The sequence below is a fragment of the Manacus vitellinus genome, unplaced genomic scaffold (genome assembly GCF_001715985.3).
Source record: "Manacus vitellinus isolate BGI_N305 unplaced genomic scaffold, ASM171598v3 scaffold_107_pilon, whole genome shotgun sequence".
NCBI classification, from domain to species: Eukaryota; Metazoa; Chordata; class Aves; order Passeriformes; family Pipridae; genus Manacus; species Manacus vitellinus.
This window is the reverse complement of record NW_021938834.1, coordinates 553,590-573,969: the sequence shown is the minus strand read 5'-3', so window position 1 is coordinate 573,969 and position 20,380 is coordinate 553,590. Positions and strand designations below refer to the sequence as shown.

Below are 20,380 nucleotides of genomic sequence, written 5' to 3'. Positions count from 1 at the left end.
AATCCTAACAATGAAATATTTGTGTCTGCATTAGTTTTGTAAGGCCTGGTTGTTGCTGGGTAATCTCTTGAAGCTGTGGTGTAGTGATTTTAGAGTTGATGAGCTTTAAATGCAGTGACAAAAAGGCAGAAGATCCTGTGCTTTTTGTTCTTAAGCGGGGAGGGAAGATGCTCTCTAAGCTTTAGACAAAAGGGAGAATCCTTTAAGTGGGTGCAGTGTTCAAAAAAGAAAAATTAATGAAGAATCCACCTGGATTTGAATATTAAGGTCTGGCTGATGTTTCTGTGACGTTTAATTTCAAAAGGGTTGTCACTGTGAGTTCTGTTATGCTGTGCTGGTGTGGGGCTCTGAATTTCCTTCTTGATTTCTTACCTGTGCTTAGAGTTAACAAAAATATTTTCCTATTCAAACTTTTTTTCCTTCTGCTGGTGCCTGGATTCCTACTGTTCTGTTTACCTTCTAATTTATGCTTCATGTAGTTGTTCACTTTGCCAGTTCTTTGGGTTACTGGTTCTGCTAAATAAACTGCCCAGGTAGTCAAGACAGGGAGATTTGCACCCTTGAGAAAATAATAGCAAAAAAGCCCCAACACCTCATCTGAAAAGAATGCTCAGGGCAAAACTTACTAATGTAGTAAATGACTTCTGTCAGCAAAGTCTGGGCAGAAGCGTGGGCTGTGCTCCTGCCTGTGTGTATTTCCAGGTTTTTCTGCTCTCTTCCCAAGCACTACCATCTCTGGCCATTATTCTTTTCATGTCTTCCCCTCCCTGCAACTATTCTAAATTACTCCCTCTAATCCACTGGCATTAATTGCACAATCTGAGACGAGGTAGGTGTGTCGCTAGCAACTGTCTAGAGAAAACAGCCTCAGTTGCTCAGATGTCTCTTCCTTTCATGAGGGATGTCTCAGGACTGGTGTTACCACTGAGTCGTGACAGAGGCAACAGACAGACACTCAAAATGGCAGAAAAAATGATGAAATACTCTTTCAGTCTTATTTTGTAACCATAATACCAGGGAATGTTCCCCACAGTGTATTTCTTAACACTTGAGGCCTGCTTTGCTGAGAGGGCCATGTGTCCTGGTTATGGTGCAGTCGGACAAAACTGTGTATTTAGGAAACTCAAGACAATTAAGCTTCTGTTAAATAAATAAATAACGTTTTCCTTTGCCTCCCAGTTTGCAGGAGCATGGACATCCGCAACAACCTGACCCGGCTGAACATGCTGGAGAACTGCACTGTGATCGAGGGCCACTTGCAGATATTGCTGATGTTTAAAACCAAGCCAGAGGATTTCCGTGAGCTCAGCTTTCCTAAGCTGACCATGATCACAGACTACTTGCTGCTTTTCCGTGTGTACGGCCTGGAGAGTTTAAAGGGCCTTTTCCCCAACCTCACTGTGATCAGGGGGACTCACCTGTTCTTTAACTATGCCCTGGTGATTTTTGAGATGGTTCACCTGAAGGAGATCGGGCTCTACAACCTCATGAACATCACCCGGGGTGCCGTGAGGATTGAGAAGAACAATGAGTTGTGTTACCTGTCCACCATCGACTGGTCAAGGATTCTGGATTCTGTAGAGGACAACTACATTGTGGCCAACAAGGATGACAAGGAGGAGTGTGGAGATGTGTGTCCTGGGACCGTGAAAGGGAAGAGCAACTGTCCCCCCACTGTGATAAACGGCATTTTCATCGAGCGCTGCTGGACACACGATCGCTGCCAGAGGGGTGAGTGCACGGTGGTGGAGCTCAGCTGTGGGTCTGCTGTCAGTTTTTAACCTTCCAGTCCTGTGAAACACTGGCACAGGTTGCCCAGAGGGGTCTTGAATGCTCCATGCCTGAAAGTGTCCAAGGCCAGGTTGGATGGGGCTTGGAATAACCTGGGCTAGTGGAAGGTGGGAACTGGATGATCTTTAAGGTCTGTTCCAACCCAAACCATTCTATGATCTGTTGGAGAACTAACAGGTACCTGTTGATTGCTGTCTTTAAGCACAGGTTCATAAAAGCCAGGCTAAAAATTGGCGTTAGAAGGTAAAGACAGAACCTTTGTGATGGGGCTGTTTGAGCAGTTCTTTCAGCTGCATATATGAGGAATCCAAAAATGTGCGTTTGGTTTCTCTGGAGAGTCGGGAACTGCCTGGAGCTCCCCATTTTAGTGGACTGTGAGTGGAACTGATGTCTTGCATAATAGTTGGTGCTCTGAATATCTCTGTTGGTGCTTGTGTAGGGATTTAAAAGTCCAGACTGACTGAAAGGCTGCAGCAAATGGGAACAGGACAGCAGAGAAAAGTCTTTGTGGAATAAACATGACTCTGGAAAGGTGCAATAACATTTTTCCTGAAACCTTCCTGCCATAAGACCGTTTAAAATACCTGGATGAGTGAGCAGTGTTTGCATAGAGTAAGAAGCAGGAAGCCAAGTCAGACCTGAAGAGGAAAAGGGAAGGAGGAGAGAGGACCTGGATGGGTTGGAGGGTGAAATAATGGGGTTTGAACCCAGGGTTGTGGTTCAGGTGAGAAGGTGTGTTCAGAAAGCTCCCGGCTTGTTGCCACTCCTGAACTCCAGTTCTCAAACTCTACTAGAGTTGCTTTTAATTTCATGCAGATTTGTTTTTTCCAAACTTGAACCTGACCTTAAGTTTAGCTTTAATTATATATTTACTTTAATTTATGTCAAATCTGACTTGACGGGGAGCAAAGTGAACTGAGGTGAGACTGACACATTTAGGGTTGTCTGCCTTTCTGGAGGTCGAGCATCCAAATGAACCAGTGTGTCCTGAGACGAAATTAGGAAACTTGTGGGCTGGGGAGAATTTCTTGCCAAGCTTTAAAGGGCAACTCTGAGTGCTAAGTGCCAAATTTGAGAAGGAATTCCTACCAGTGTGCATAAACTGATGCAATTAATGTGGTTTCCCCTCTGCTACTCTTCACCCCAAAATTGTCCAGCTTCCTTTTAAAGAAAGTGGTCATTTTTTGTGGCCAGAATAACAGGGTATGAGCAAGAAGATGCAAGTATGTACGTGTGTTCCTTTTTTAAAATAAAAAAAGCATTCTATTTATAAACTTTGGGGTATACAGTTATATCAGCACTGAAACCTGGTTTCTTATGCATTTCATGTGTTCTGTTTTTTGCTGTTTCATAAGGTTAAAGGTCTGAGTGATGCTTTTCAGTGGCCAGGCCATGGTGTCCCTAATTCCTGTGAATTTTTCTGTGCTACAGCAGACTGGAATGTATGGTTTCTCTCCTTTATACAACTGCCTATATCCATGAAACCTGTAGGAATGTAATATTTTACCACTGGGACAGGAATCTCAGCTCCTGAGCCTCTGGTACACGTTCACTGAGTTTGTTGGAGGACACCAATACAGCACCACAGTAACTGAGCTCAGTTACTACGTCTGTTTGACTTAGAAATTGAGATTTAAATTGGAAAATGGTTCCAAAAGTCACTGTATACAGATACTCCCATCTGGTTTTCCTTGCAGAAGCTGTGGAGAAGCAGTGCTCCTGCATATTTGGGCAGTGACTGGGCTGCATTTCCCAAACCACTTAACAAACTGGGTTTATCTTTGTTTTGAACTTTAATTTTTTGTACTTTAATTTTTTGGTACCTGGGTTTTTCAGCACACTGGGTTGTGAATTGTCCTGCACCTTGTGACACCTTCCCATGTATTTCTGAAGTTATTTTGACAACCTGAGTGGTCTTTTGGACTTTTTAGACTATTTGTGAGGAGCATTTAGACTCTTGAGCACATGCGACGGGAAAGGTGGTGGAGATTAAGTGACATTTATTTAGTGAACCTGCCGGTGGAATCGCTGCATCCTCTGTTCTCATGCCAGCCCATAATGTATCCTTAGCATGTGTAATTGTTGTGTCAAGCTAAAGCAGGTCTGAATTCTCCTGGCTCTCTGGTTTTAAGTGCGTTCTCTTTTATTTTTTTCTCTACTTCTTCTAAATGTAGCGATTTCAGTATCATTTTCATAGGGAAGTTTGGGTTTGTGTGTTTTAACATAGGTTATTTGTACCTCTGGTTTGTTTTGGTGTAGAATCTCCTGCTTCCTATTTTTTGGTTTGCATCTCGGGATGGGAAGTTGTTGCTGTCTAAACTCATAGCACTGCTGGAGATGGAGAGCACTGCTGCCCTGGGATTGTGAAAAATCCCAAAGGATATGTAAATATTGATGGTTTTGATGTTACAGAGTGTGTATCAGTTGACAGAGACAAGTCCCAAACTGATCAGCTTTTCCAGCTTGCAAAGCTTGGAGAGTTGCTGGAGAAAATTAGGTGGGCAAGCAGTTTGGGAGAGCACATGTGGGAAGGCTGAAGGATGTCACAGAAAATTGACTCCCTGCCAGGAGGATGCAGCCAGGTGGGCGTTGGTCTTTTCCCAGGTAACAAGTGACAGGATGAGAGGAAATGGCCTCGGGTTGCCAGAGGGGAGATTTAGGTTGGATATTTAGGGAAAATTTTTTCATGGAAAGGGCTGGAAAGCATTGGACCAGGCTGCCCGGGGCATCAGTGGAGTCACCATCCTTGGAAGTGTTCAAAAAATGTGTGGATGTGGCACTTAGGGACATGGGTTAGTGGAGTTGCTGTGTTGATGATCTTAAAGGTCTTTTCCGACGTTAACAATTCTGTAATTCCATTAAATGCCTTGTGTGTGGGAAGGGAGATGGCAATGGTTGGGGTTGAAGTGTGTTCCCGGCTGTCCCCCATCTGTTCCACACCATTCCCTGACCTTCCCCTGCCAGCTCTCCGTGGTCTCTTGCCATTATCCCTCCCACCATCCTGCCTCTTTGGTATTTATTTAATCAGCACAAAGATCCCGGTTAACTCCAAGACTAACTTTCAGTTACAGCATAGAATTATCTCCAAGGCACACATCCAGGGCTCTGAATCATCCTTGCAGCTACAGTTCCAGCCCGGAAATTTTTTTCACTTGGTGATAACATGTTGGAGACAACAAAGTAAAGGATCTTCTTCCAGACATTGGAGCGAAGGTTAGGGATGAAACCAGTGGGGAGGAACTGAAATCGTCTGTGGGCAGCTGCACCCTTTAAAAAACCAGTTTCAATATTGAGGAATCTGTGTCTGAGTGCAGGGCTGTGTAGGTGGATTCACCATGGATTGGGATCCGTCGGGATGTGCTTCCTCAGGGTTTTATTTTCTTTTTTTTTCCCCCTAAGTCACTTGTATTGGTGTGAAAAGCAAGTCGGTTCAGTTAAGGCCAACTCATGTTATATTTTGGGTAGGAAGGGAGGGAAATATGTAGTCTGGTTGGAATTTGGGTCTAGCCTGATGCTGTTTATGGCAGCCAAGTGCTGTTCCTGCTCTGTGGGTTTTGTACCTCTCCACTCACATTTTTAACAGGTTTTTTTCCCATGTGTTCTTACTTTTACTGCCATAAAACCACACTTTTTGGTTCTGTGCAGCACGTTCCTGCAGAGAGAGTCTTTGCTGAAGAATGCAGACAACAAAAATGCTGGAAATGCCACGTCCTAGACCTCGGTCTGGATCTGCCAAACATGATTTTCATATTTTGCATTTTTCCACTTTTTTTTTTCTTTCTATATGTCTGTCACTCCACTTGAGGAAGGAACAATTCCCTCTGAAATAGGATTTCCTGCCAATTCCCTCTGCATTCAGGCTGCTCTGTCCATACAAAACTTGTAGCAGTTTGCTGGGTTTGACAGTGTAATTATAATGTCAAGTTCAGCCTTTTATTGCATTTTGGGTCATCTGGAAGTGGAGTAAGGTAATAGGAAGGAAAAGTAGAATGGCCAAATAAAAGTTACCAGGAAAATTATCTGCAATCTCAGACAGTCCCTTGGTGGATACTGAAGGGCCACATTCCTAGAATATAAGGATGGATGTCTGAAATAATTTTTATAGGGCCAGATAGTGATAGGAAAAAGGGGAATTGTTTTAAACTAAAAGACGAAATATTTAGGCTGGATATCAGGGAGAAATTCCCTACTCAGGGGGTGGTGAGGCCCTGGCACAGGTTGCCCAGAGCAGCTGTGGCTACCCCATCCCTGGAAGTGTCCAAGGCCAGATTGGACAGGACTTGGAGCAACCTGGGATAGGGGAAGATGTTCCTGCCCATGGCAGGGGTGGAACAAGGTGGGCTTTAAGGTCCCTTCCAATTCAAACCATTTTAGGATTCATTCTATAGTTCTATGAAATACAGACTTCATTCTTTAGAGGATATGATGAAATTCAAGTTCTGCTCATCCCGAACGAAACCTTTGCAGGAATCTATTCTTGGTCTTGGGATTTCTCATTACCGGGAAACGTGAGTTACTAAGTGTCTGGGCCATTCCAGGTCTGTCGACAGACTCTTTCTTTCATTTATTATCTTGCTTTGTGTGTTAAAAACAAAAGTTGTCTCTCAATTAGTGCAATTTGGAAGTTGTGGCAGAATACTAAATTTGTGGAAAGTATATGAAACAATTAGGGCCCATTGAAGGGGACATAAAACAGCAGATGGAAGGGATGACAGCCTGGAATAACTGACGTGTAGAGGAGCTGCTAAAGAAAGATTCTGTGTGAAGATAATAATGTTTGTCCAGATTTTGGGCTGTGATTTTTGGGGCAAAGCAGGAGTTGGACTCTGATCTTTGTGTATCTCTTCCAGCTCAGGATATTCCATGATATTTTTTTTTTCTGTGATGTTGGGAAAGCAGATCTGGAGACAAAGGGACACAACCGAATCTCTCTAATTTTCCTGTGATTTATCCAGGGAAAATTCTGTGACAGATAGGGGACAGGTGAGGAAGTACAAGCAACATGACAAAGCACTGAGGAAAAAATTACTCAGCCTGAATGTCCTTCAACTACTGTGAAATAGCACCGAGGGCTTTCAGAGAGAGCAGTGCCAGCAGAAACTCTACAACTCTGAATGTCTTCAAGGCAGGTTTGAATAACAAAGTTCAGAGGTGTGTGTGGGAAACATTTTGTGGTGTTTATATTACTTAGCAACAGCTTCCTGTAATTTTTATGTGCTGGGAATGTCTGTAACCATCAGCTTGGTTACCTTTGTATGGGAAAGGGGGCTTGAAGCACTGAACAGACTCAGCCAACCCCAAGGGCAAGATATTTTTAAAGCTTCAAACACAAAGGAAATTTTTGCAGTTGCTACTACATGAAGTAGTAGTGGAAGTGCTCCTTTTATTTGGAGATCTGATAAGAACTGCCTTTTTTCTCTTTGCTAGCCCTGACAAAAGCCAGATGGAAGTTGACACCAGATAATCTCACCAGGGTGTCGGTGCTGACCCCTGCCAAGGAACAGCTTCATTGAGGGCCCCTGGTTGGGGTTGTTGGGGTGTTCACCAACACTGAGACACCCTAAACTAATTCACTTGAACTTATTAAGAGTAGTAAAGAGATTTATGGTGCTTGGGGGTGTGATACAGCCCAGAATTGGGGGAAAAGGGGTGGAAACAATCCCTCCATACAAATGGCTATTTAAGAGTACTCTACTTTAAAAACAACAAACAAAACTTGTGAAGAAGCAGCTTTTCTCCACTACCCTGGGGTGACACAAGACTGTAGGATTTCAATACAAAAAGGTTTCAACTCACTGAGAAATCCTCTCACATGCAGCTCCCGTGGTCTCACCACACTGATGTTTCTTCAGGTTCTTCACTGCTGCACCTTTACTTGGGAGTGAAGATTTTCTTCTCCTGTCACAATTCCCAACCACACTGTCTGATCCTTTTTATCTTTAGAACTTTGGAAAAATAACATCATAAAAAAATTACTCATCTGACAATTAGTACACATTAAATACAGATAATTTTTCCACATAGTTTAGATATCTTAATTTCTGTACAGAGGTCTTGTCAAGGCAAGAGGTTTTTTATGAGTTAAAAAGGAGAATGAGGTATTTTGCTGCTGATACAGTGAAAACTGGAAAAGTTTTCATCTGGTTTGATCTGAGTTGCTATTTTAATTCTTTCACCCTTAGCCCTCTCTCCAAAACACTTGTTATTTAAGTCTGGGCCCTTGAGGAGGCTGAGAGGAGTTTAAGGCTTCACGTGCAGTGGCTCAGCACTGATGTTACTCGAGATGTTTTAAACCCCTGTTCGATCCTCAGTGGTGACGTTGGCCCTTGTGAGTGCCAAGCTACTGTGCCACAAGTGCTTCAGGTACAACACTTACTTATCCCGCTCCAAGAGCAGTTCCAAGTCACCTTATTTGCTTAAAAAGGGAACCTGCACTACCCCTTGTTAGATAAAATACAGGAGACCAAGCACACTTGGCAGACACCAAAATGCCATTGTCTGGGCACAGGCATGGACGTGGGAAGTCAGAGAATGTAAAAACAATAATAAAGTAATAATTCTGAGCGACTGTTAATGCGTGTTAATGCCTGAATGGGAGAGCAGGAAATGGTTCACGTGGTGTGAGGTGTTTGCTCAGGGAGGAGGAGATGTTTCATTCACAGCAAATCCTGCTGGATGTTCGGGGTGCTTTGGTGCTGTAAGTGAGGATAAGGAATTAGCCAGCTTATGTGTCCTGTATGTTTTCCTCTCTTCACCCCTCCTTCATGAGGGCAAGAAGAGTTGTTCTGTATTTTAAATATTAAAACTTGTAATTAATTATTAGAGTATTCTAAATCAGATGGAATTCTGATGTCCCTTCACGGATTTAGGCAAATAGAGCAAAATAAATTTAAGCTGGATGATGGTAAAATGTTCTTTGATTTTGCAAGGAAAGAACTGGAAATATTTGTTGTTCAAGGCAGTAAAGAGATTGTGAACTGTTGGGTCCATACAAAGAAGTGTATTCAGAGAGTGTGAGCAGACTCACTGAAATATGTCACTTGGCAAAGTTTTCTAAAACATCTTTCTCTGTCAGGAATTGGATTTGACAGGGATTGCCTTTGTAAATAAATTTTGTGTTTAAAAAACGCCGACAAAACACAAAACCCACAAAACAAAACACAAAAAAGGTCAAAACCCCCCAGGTGTGACCAGCACAAAGACTGTTTCTCACTAAAAGGTTGAGGATTTCAGGACCTTTTGATTAATTACAGAGCTGGGGAATAACCAGCCATGTCCTGGAGGAAGCAACACTCACCCTCCTCTCAGCTTTGTAACAATAGCTGGGTACAAGTTCAATGATTAGACTTCCCAATTATATCTTATAATTGTCTGCGAGTTCCCATTGGAGGGATGTGAATGGACTTGCTGGGGTGTTTATGCTGCTTAATTAGGGCCAGTGGGTGGGAGAGAAAAAAGGTTGAGTCAGGGAAGGTTGTGGGGGTCCTGGCTGAGCTGCTTGGGATGAACCTTTAGTTATTCCAGGCTTGGGTCCCAAGTTTTCTTCTGGTATTGCATAAGTGTGCAGGGAGATACTGGATCACAGCCCTGTGCCTTCAGAGCCTTTATCTTGATTTTTTTAGCAGAGGGTACTGAGGGGCACTGGGCTGACGCCATTGGAGAGTCGTCAGCATGGCTTTATTTTGGCTTGTGACATGTAAAACAAACAGAGATTTAACTTTGGCTCCATGTGGTACTTAAATGTTGACTGAGTGGGTATAATGGTTTCATGTGAAGAGTCTGGATTCCTTGTAAATCTAGATTTAAATGAACTGACAAAACAAGGCGGGACACTCGGCACCTGTTCATGTCCAGAAAGTTTTATCATTGGAATTTCCTTCTTCCTTTTCGAATCGGTTTAGAATTGCTATTGAGAAGGACAGTCTCTCTGTGACCAGGGATAGGACCTGAGGGAACAGCTGGAGCTGTGCCAGGGTGGTTGGGATGGATCTCAGGGAAAGGTTCTTCCCCCAGAGGGTGCTGGGGCACTGCCCAGGCTCCCCAGGGCAGTGGGCACGGCCCCAAGGCTGCCAGAGCTCCAGGAGCGTTTGGACAACGCTCTGAGGGACAGGGTGGGATTGCTGGGGTGTCTGTGCAGGGCCAGGGGTTGGACTCGATGATCCGTGTGGGTCCCTTCCCACTCAGGATATTCTGGAATTCTGTTGTTCTGTGACACGGGCAGGGCAAGAGGATTCCATGGACTAACACGGAGCTTCTGTACCCTCCATGGGAATTCCTTAATTTGAGATTGTGCTTATTTTCCTGCACAGAGGCTGCCTCCTGGGCGCCTTGAGGGGTTGGAGGAAGATGATGTTATGAAGAAAAAGCCACAGAAGAGTTGGAAAGAAAGTCCGGTTAAAATAATGTTGGGGTTAATTTTCTTCTACTTATTTTTAAAGAACTCAGGGGGTGTGTGCTTTCATTGTCATCATTTTGGTGCACTCCTGAAAAAAAAAGAAGTGATTTTAATCTTGTGTATCAGGTTAGAGGTGCTTTTTTTTAAGGGTGTCAAGAAATACTGCTCCACTGGAATTGTGATTCGGGCGGCTTAAGCTTTTGCAGACATCAGCTGCCACACTGCAGGTGCTGAAGGACTGACAGGGACTGGACAGGTGAGTTGTCAGGAGTTAAGACCCTTGTCAGGAATTATGACCCTTGTTCATAGTCCAAATGAGGGTGACAGGTATTTAGCGAGATTGGTCTGATGAACGCTAAAATTTGCAAGGTCTTTTTAGTTGGGAAAAAGGAATTTCTTTAATCTGTTTGTAGAACTACTCCATTTTTTTTTCTGTGCAATTTTTTTTTCTGTGCACACATCCTAGTGCTGGTCACCTGGGACTCCCACAGAACTGCTGCTGGTATGCAACCATGCTGGAATTTCGGGTCTCTGATGTGATGAGCTGAGCCTGAGCTCAAGTTCCAGCACAAGACTTATGGTTTTTAAGTCAACACACAGAGTTAAGGCAACTTAGGGAGCAAGTTTGTCAGAGATCAGAGAAAATACCTTCAGACTGAGCAGTAAACTCTGCGGTTCTGGTTTCTGGTCCCTTGTGCTTCTCTCAGTTCGCTTTGATCTGACCCCTGAGCACAGTTCCTCATGTTAATGGTTTTTAAAATGTGAATTGTCTGGGGCACGGAGGCAGGAGGTTGGTCCCAATGTATTCATCAGAACAAAACCTGTTGGACTGTAGGAGTGTGAGGAAGGGAAGGTTCACAGGGCAAGGGAGCAAGCACGGCTTGGAGTTGCGTAGCTGCAATTTCCAACTCAATTTTTGATACTTTCTCTGGGTTTGCAGCTCTTGGAGTTTAATTACATTAGCAGCACACAGCAGTGTAAGGGTGTAATCCCTGTGGGGTCACAGAGAAGTAACCATGGGATGGAAAGATTGGGCTGTCCGAGGTGTTCCAGAGGTGCAGGGACAGATGCAACTTTCCTGCTGAGAGGAAGGAGTTGAGTGCTAGGATGTGACATTCTCATGTGGCAGTCTGATGACACAAAATGGGGTTGCCCATTTGCTGGCTGATTTTCCCCCATTGATGTGAAGAGTCCAAATGACACTGGGGGTTCCAGGGATGGATTATTTGGTCTGTCTGAATTTGGCAGCGTCACTTCCGATAATGTGAGGGAGATGCCATCAGCTCTGAGTTGTTCGTTCTGAAATATCTGCAGTAACTGAGAGTTTACTGAGCAACCTGCAGCAAGGAAAAATCAAATTCCAGCTATTGCTCTGACCTGGGCACTGGGAAATCCCTCACACAGAGGCTTCAGACAGACTCTGTCATATCAGCAGCATTTTATGATTGAAGAAGTACATGCTTGGGTTTTAAAGTGGGCTTGACTGGAAAATCTCAGGAATGATGCAGGAAGCTTTATCCCTGTGTTTTGGGTTTCCCAGGAATAAGGCACATGCAATTCCACAGACATCCTGGGATAATGAAGCGTTTTTCTGTTGCCATTTTCAACTTCATTAAGCACATCCATGTTGTGTTACAACACTGCAAGAGTTTTAATACTTCATGAGCAGTGGAAGGATTCATTAAAATTTGAGTATCAGACAAATGTTCTCCTTGTTTTTTCTGTGAAGACAATCCAATTATATTCTCTGGGTAGTGAAAACAATGATTTAATAGAATGAACAGGGTTGTTTTTTCTGGTCTTCAGTCTTTTCTGAATGTCTTCTTTCTGAAGTCAGGCTGATCACACTGATGTGTTTACACAGCTTCAGCTGGGGATGAAGGAGTCCAAGAGTTCCCTTTAAGTACCCCTCAAAAGCTCCCAAAAGCCAGAGAGGAAATGGAGCTCCTCAGTGTGATGTCTGACTGTCTGAAAGTCTCGCCCAGAGGAGCCTTAACATGGCTTAAAGGAATAAGGCTTTTGTTTTAAAACTGTACTTGAAGTGAAGCCTTTAAAGCTCCATAAACTGTTTCTCTGTTCATTCAATTCCATGGATTTTAGGCTCCAGGAATCTGTGTTTTTGGCAGAGGGGAAGTGTAGCATATGGTACAGTCTTACCTAAAGACTTCAGGAAAAAGCATTTATGCGGAAACTGGTGCTTTATCTGAAACAACTTCTCACCTCATCAGTGTCTGCACAATTATTAAATTAGCAAAAGAAATGCTGTGTGCAGATTACCTTTTCCTTAAGCTTCTCTTCCACACTCTGATAATCTTATCTCCAGGGCTGCTTAAATAATTCGTGTAGTGTTTGGCTGCTCTCTCGGGCACTTGGATACTGAGTTTCTAGTCCACAAAACCAGTCTATTCGAACTTGGTATCTGCATCAAGAGTCAGTTTTTGTTCTGGGAAATATAAAATGTTCTCCTTTGAGTGCGTGAATTTGGAGGGTGTGATAAGAAAAATGTCCCCTTGTTTTGCATGGCTCCGCTGGTGAAAGGAGGAGCTGCTGCATGACGGCTCTTGTTGATCAGCACCAAGGAAGAGCGTGTTGTTTTTCCACATGCTCTAATCTGTGATAACAAAAAGAAGTCCAGATTGTGTTTTTCAACCATGCTTTAGGTCTCTCGGTGCTCAGATTTGCCAGTGACTCTCCGCTGTGGTAACATGTCCATCCACCCAAGGCTTGATTTGAAGTAGCACAGGTTCAGATACACTTTGGTGCTGGGGGGGACTGAGCAGGACTCAGCAATCAACTGTCAAGTGTTTTGCTTTGTACTCAGTGTTCTGCAGCAAGTCAAGTGCTGGATATGGACTTTGGTACCACCAGTCTATTCTTGGCACTGCCAACTGTTCTTGGGTGGTTCTGGGCCCTTCTCTGTGACTTCAATAAACTTCAACTGGTGAATGCAGGAAGTGCCTCGAGGCAGAATTTAACTGTAAGATGGGTTTAGACAAACAACCATCAGCAATGTCTTAGGGGAAATGTTTGATGTGGCCTCAGACAAGGTGGATGGACTGGGGGGCATCTCCAAAACTTCTTGGGCTCCCTTCCAGTAGCAGATTGACTCCTGTGTTGGCAGCTCCAAGCTGAGACATGAAACTTCCAAAGCTCGCTTAAGAAAAAGACTCTTTGTCCCTGGAGAAACTGATATGGCTTCAGGTTTCTTGTAGAGGAGACTGCCATCTCTTTTTCTTGCTCGACAAAGCTGGTTTGTGTGATTCCCCCCCTCTCCCCCCACAGAGGACTCTGTCCATTGTCAGGTGATTTCCATATGTTTCCACAGTAACTGCCTGCTGAGGGATCCATGGCTGTAGCATCAATTAGAGCAGCTCTGAATAGTCGTAATTGCTCTGCAGTGGACAATGCTGATGGTGACTGGTGATTAGACCATATCTGACTCCCAGCATCCCCGAAGCTGAAGGTTTTTAGCACTGTGGCACACGCCAGCACAGCCGGGTGATGTCAGCAGATCCTGTTCCTCTCGATAGCTGAGCGCAGCTTCACGGGCAGATAATGAGACTTCTGCTACTCCTCCACTTCCTTGTCATTGAACAAAGTGACCTTAATGACAGTCAGTTTTATTTCAAGAGCTCACCAAGGCAGTGGGATGAGATAAAGCAGAATTTTCACAGTTCTGACCATTGACAGTTGGAGCCATTAACTATTGTGGAAGAAGGATTGAGAAACTCAGATCTCCCCTGAGTTTAATGTAACTTGGGATGATCCAGTTCCCCCGTCGTTGGCCTTGTTGTGATGGCACAACTGGTTTGGCATGAAATACCTTCAGATTACAACTCTCTCTTGCATAGTTTACAAGGAGAAACAGATTAATGGCCTCCAAGGGTGGCTTGTGCAATGTAGTTAATGGTTTTTTTACTCATCTCCAGCCGTTTGGTTTTCCTCAGGGTTGTGTTTGTGTGCCTTTTGGTCATTTTTATCACTTCTCACTTGGGTTAGAGCAGCAAAGGGATGTGGCACGGTCACAAAAAACTCTAAGGGTCAGTGTGTTTGTAAGGAGAAGCTGGTAAGCCAAAGGATATGTGGATATCTGGAGAGAGCTGAGCTGGAGGGTTTATGCAGTGCCATGTATTCTTATACAGTGAATTAGTTGAAAATGGGCATGCTGGTATGCCGAGGATGACGAGGGCGAGTAGTAAATAAAAATACATTGCACATTACTTGGCTCTGCAGGCAAGCAGTATCTATTTCAGTACTGCTAAGGAAATTCTTATACCTCGAAATAAACTGTGGCGAGCATGCACAGAGGTTTGGGAAAAGGGGGGGGTGAACAAATTAATGGGCAGGAGCTGAGGAGGCCAAAACAACCCCAGTAGCTGAGAGAATTTTATATGCGTGCAAATAATTGGTGTATTTGATACTCGTGTACCTGGTAATGAGATACTCAAGAAGTTTGGACAACGCTCTCAGGCACAGGGTGGGATTGTTGGGTTGTTTGTGCAGGGCCAGGAGTTGGACTGATGATCCTTGTGGGTCTCTTCCAACTCAGCATATTCTGTGATTCTGTGATTTCTCCTTTCTACAGTTCAAATATTGTTTTGGAAAAAACTATTGTAAGTTCAGGGAAAACCACAACACCTATGAAATGAGTGAAGACATGCTGGACAGTGTTGAGTTTTGGAGGCATCTACGTGGGAAATAACTCTGGTAACTGGAGGATCTGTGTGTTAGCCCTGAGGTGAGTCCTGACTGTGTTGGCTGCTCGCTCGGGGTAGGACTGCTCTGATTTGATTCCTGCCAGGCTGGGCTGTGCTAGGAGAGGGCAGCTGCCCAGCAGCTTCTTCCAAGGACTCTGCCTGCTGGGAGAGGCTGCTGGAGCCCTGGAGTCGCCATCCGTGCACTGCTGTCTCCGGTGGTCATACTCTCCTTGGCACAGAGCAGAACCCTTTATCCTCAAAGTGACTGCAGTGGGACAGAGACTAGCATTGTGATCCCATTCCCTGGCTAACGTGGATCTGGGCAGCAAGCTAAATGACTGCGCACTGAATGGTTTATGTGTCCTGGTAATTTAAGGAAGGAAAAAAAGATCTGGTTGGTAGAGCTAGCTAGCTCTGCTTCCCGGGAAAATCCACCCTCCAGATATTTCTTTGCATGACTGGCCTTCAGGTGATACTTTACCTTTCTCTCTCCTCATCCTTTCTGGGAGGTGAGGCGGGAAGGGGGATCTGGGATAAGTCCTGTTCCATTTTCCTCTCTGCTTGTTTTCAGCCTCATCACCCACAAACACAAATTCGCTTTCAGTATCGATGTTTACACTTCATGACTGCGCCGTGAAATTTGCCCAGATTAAAATTTTAACCTCTACCTGACATTTCTGTGTAGATCATTAGTTATCAGCGTAATCTCCTTGTGGTTAATCTTATACTTCCGCCCATTTCATTACCTTTCTCAGTTATGGACAGCTCCATTTTCCTATTTGCTGTGAACTCTGTGTGCTTTTTGGTGTAGATTTGTTATTTTGTGTGTCCGGATTACATTTACAATAACATATCTAAAATTCCATCTTCCTCAGCCCCACACAGCTGCCTGTGTCAGCTTAGCTTTCGTTCTTTCATGGCTTATTTACTACCACATCCTTCCCTGTGGCCTTGAGGAAAGGAATCTTGTCCCTCCCTTATCTCTGCAGAAAGCAAAGGTTAGACATTTCGCCTTGTGCCTTAATCCTATCACTCCTCATTTTCAGGATGGGGTTTGTAGGTAAAAGTAATAACTTGTCTCAGACCTGTGTTTGGAAAAATCAGATGGACCTTGGTCTTAAACCATGACCATATGTTAAAGCCCCTCTGTGGGTGTCTACTTGTCTCTGTTTCTCAGGTACCAGCTCCTAGAATCAGAGAATACAGAATATCCTGAGTTTGAAGAGACCCACAAGGATCGTCAGTCCAACTCCTGGCCCTGCACAGATACTCCAACAATCCCACCCTGTCCCTCAGAGCGTTGTCCAAACCCTCCTGGAGCTCTGGCAGCCTTGGGGCCATGTCCACTGCCCTGGGGAGCCTGGGCAGTGCCCCAGCACCCTCTGGGGGAAGAACCTTTTCCTGATACCCCTCCCAAACTGCCCTGACACAGCTCCAGCTGTTCCCTTAGTGTGAAAGCACATCTTCCTTGTCCTTCTCTTTCACGTCTTGTCCTGATGCAGCACCTTCTCTCACTAAGCACTGACCTGCTGACTCCTTATTCTGGTCAGTCCCTGCTGCCCATCACTAAGAAATAAATTGGTGAGATGAGACACTTGCCCCCAGCACTGATTTGGGAGAGGTGGTTCACATCCTGCTGGTTCAGAGAGGAGATCTGTATTCAAAATAGAGACTTTATATTCAATTAAAAGTGAATAGGGATGTTTGCAAGGTGCTGTACATTGGAGAGTAATATATAGTTAAATATTAACGTGAAGCTTTCATGAGGCTCCCAGGTGGCATGAACCATTGAATGATAACACCAAATCCTCAGGTTGTTATAAGGATTGAAATTTAACAAACCATAACAACAGGAAAACAACCTCGTTGCTGGGAGTAAAATTATGATCAAAGCTTTACAGGAAAATGCTCCAAATTAACTTTAAATATTCTGGTCTTGGTCTAAATTACAAGTAGTCTCTTCTGATGTAGAGAATCAAGTACAATATGAGGTGGCTGAGGTACAAACTACTTTAAAATGAACTCCTCCTTACAAACCCCCATGTTCCCCAGAGGTGCTCTGAGCATTTCTGCTCCTTTTTGTAGGGAGACAGATTTCATTTAGTAGCTCTTTTGCAAATCAGGGAGGGGCTGGGGCTCAGAAACTTCTGGCCTTGCAGTCCTTGGGTACCTGAGGGACAGAAATCGGAGTGGTGGCTTCTTAATCTGCTTCAATTATAAGCCATCAAAGGCACTGACAGCACCAAAGCCTGGAGTTAGTATCAATTTGCACAGGGTATTATCCACAGAGATAACTGTCTGTGGGCTCCAGGTTTTTCCCTGAAGATGTAGTGTCAATTTTGGGGGATTACATATTAAATAAAAACAAGCCAGCAAGTAGAAGTGGGTGCTTATTCCTGATCCCTTAACTGTGCTAAGCTCCCATGTAATTTTGAACACAAAGTACAAGGAGCAGGCTTGATCTGCTTGCCAGGGAATGGCACAACAGCACTGTTGTGGACTCTGGGTAAAGTATTTACAACTTCTCGTCGCTATCCTGGTGTGCACTTTGTGACACTTGTCCCTCCTTTAACAGTGCTGCTGTGTTTTCAAATCAAACTCCATGTTTTGGTAGTTTGAGCTTGATGGCCGACAGCTTTAGCCTGATTTGTGCAAGTTGTTTGTACCTGCTTGGGGAATCAACTTGATTGAGAGGTGCCATGAGAATGCAAACAGACCTAGTCTTGACTTTTAATTTCTTTATTAGTTCTATTTTTTTCAGCTCAAGATGCTTTGCTGTGTAAGTTCACCTCATGAGGGACTTGCAGCCATGGTGTAAGCACCATGAGCACTGCATAAAACACAGGAAAAGAAGATGTTTCTTGGATCTTTGTTCTGACTGGGCAACGTTAGGGATACTCAAGTGGGAGACATCCAGTTACCTGCGTAAATAGTTGGGGTGACAGAGGACAGCAGGAGTGAAAACCTTCAAGGGAGAGATACAGAAAGGTCTAGAAAATCCATTAAATGACAGCCTGTCCTGAAGGTTCAGTGGAAGAAGCTGAGGGACTTGCATTGCTGAGCGTTGTAGCCTAAATCCCATCCCTAAAAATAAGAGACAATAGTTGGGCTGTCTAAGTCCAGCCATTAGATCCGAATTCACACAGGGCTTTGTACACCTGGGCACAGGGACTGAGTACATTGTGCACTCGGTGTGGAGCTGGAGAAGCTCATTTGCAAAGGTTGTCACTTCCTAAGAAGATGAGGAACAAGTGACCAAAGGCATCACGGATCCATCGCCATTGGTGGCTTCCTCTGGGCTTCATCATATTGAGATGAGTTAGATATAAACATATTTTATATATTATATAAATAAAAGTATGGGCGTGAATACGTATGTGTGCATGTTTATGTGAGCTCCTCTTGGCATGTTTTCCATGTTCCCTGGCACAATTCCCATAGGAGTAAATACGTATTTCCAGAGAAATGCCCACCAGCAGGTGTAGTACAGATGATAATAAATTACTCCACAGTCTAAACAGCAGAAGGTTGGCACGGAGGGGACTGTGCTTCTAGAGAGATCTCCTGTTATCCACCCCTTTCCTCTGTAAACAGCCCAACTCAACCTTTCCCCCTATCTCCATTCAACAACTTCCACAGACCTCCAAGTCCTCCACTATCGCGCCTGGACAAGGTGGCACAGAGCTCCAAACCCTTTTATCTTGTCTGAACTCAAGTTTGCTGATCCTCACAGGTCCACACAACAGTACCAGCATCCCCACTGGCTTTAGCTGTAGTGACTGTTCCTGGCTGGGAACACTGGCTCCGATTTGGAATATTGGAGAGGTTCTGTGTAGCTCCACTCGAGCACGTAATTTGTGAAAGGGTTGGGAGGAGAAACAATTTTTTTTCTTATCCTCACTGATAAGAGTTGTAATGTTGTCCTGAGAAATGTCAATGGGAAGAGTTTCCTTTACATTGTAGAAAGTGTGTTGTTTTTGGAAGTCACTGTCCATGGGAAGGGAGGCACCTGCAGTTAATTTTATCTGTTCCTGTGTAAATAGGGACCTCCTAACGTTCCCAACTCGCAGTTCAGTGGGGTCATGGCATTATGTACTGTAATATTTTATAAATAACACTTTATTTTAGTGCTGATTGTAAAATCTTGGATTTATTTGGCACTTGCTCCTTCCCAATTTGGTGCTGAGAACTGCAGCCCCTGCGTGTGGGTGACGGTGTCTGGGCTGATGGCTTTTGGGAGGGTTGTTCCTTTGTTGTCTTTGGTGTTGGGAGAAAGGGAGGGATGAATGTTGTTAGAGCAGCTGAGCTCTGGGAATAAGTGACATCGAATTCACTTGAGCATCTTGTGATATTTCCTGAATTTTGCTTGATCTGGGCATTGCCAGCAGGATTTTGGGAGCAGCGTGTTAACTTCTTATTTTTTGTTCTGTTCTAGTTTCTGCATTTATTTTGTAGATTCAGGAAGGGCTGGGAGAGCTGCTGTTGTTGGTCACTGAGGTGATCAAAAGTCCTTATGCTTTTTACAGGCCACTGGACCTTTCCAACCCTATTCCTCCCAGGCACATTAATGCCATCGTGGTGTCCTGGGAGCAGTGTGTCCAGGAAAGCCCAGAACTGCTGCAGGTGGGTTTGGGGTTTAGGTTTCTGCCTCTCTGGTCTTGGTGACATGAAATAATAATTGAAGGAATAATCCACCATCCAGTGGGGTTGGCAGCAACCCTCTGTCCACACTCTCTGCTGTGGGTTTTAGATTTACACTCAGTCTTCATCAGACACAGTTTTGTTTAATTTAATAGCTCTTTTCAGCCTTTTGGCACATCAGTGCACTGGGATTAGGTGTTGTCTTGATGTGTTCAGATCAAATAAATACTCTTAAGGAAATAGAGGATCATGGGTAAAAAAAGTTAAAAATTGGTTTAGGGGTAAAAATTATGTTTCTAGAACCCTTTAACAAATGGGACACAACAACATTGTGAATTTGGAGTCTTGACAGGAAGAGTATGAATTAATCTTGAGGAAAAGCGATCAATTAAAAAACATTATGCATGTACAACAGGATTTAATACATTTTATAAGGAGGTAAGATCCATATGGATTTCCATAACAGCGATGCCACTCAGCACTTGCAGCAGCTCAGGAAACAAGCCCAAGTTCTGTAGTACTAAATTAAGATCACATGCTTGCAACACACTCCCAGGAGTTACTGCCGGGGGCGATTAGTCCTTGCATTTCCTTTTTTTTTTTTTTTCCCCTTGTTGGCTTTGTTTTTGTTTAGAACCACAAGAACCCATTGCCGTGGAACTCATTATTGCCATGACACTGTTAGGAAAATAAATTACACTTCCCTCTGCTAGAGTAACTCGAGTAGGATCCTCTGTGAGTGTGTGTGTGTGTGTGTGTGTGTGTGTGTGTGCAGGGCTGCTCATGGATAAATTTATATGTCAGATATCGCAGCCATTTACAGTAAGAGGAAAAAGCCATGGGGACGTGCAGAGCT

The 20,380-nt window shown here is 44.1% G+C and overlaps 1 protein-coding gene across 1 annotated transcript in view; it reads left to right on the top strand.

Moving 5' to 3' along the window:
- The first annotated feature begins 1,179 nt into the window (after window positions 1–1,179).
- Window positions 1,180–20,380, top strand: part of INSR (insulin receptor) — a 49,965-nt gene continuing 30,764 nt past the window's right edge. The window contains exon 1 of the mRNA XM_008934027.3: window positions 1,180–1,731. Coding sequence (XP_008932275.2) covers window positions 1,191–1,731 — 541 coding nt within the window. The 5' untranslated portion in view covers window positions 1,180–1,190. The remainder of the gene's footprint in view (window positions 1,732–20,380) is intronic.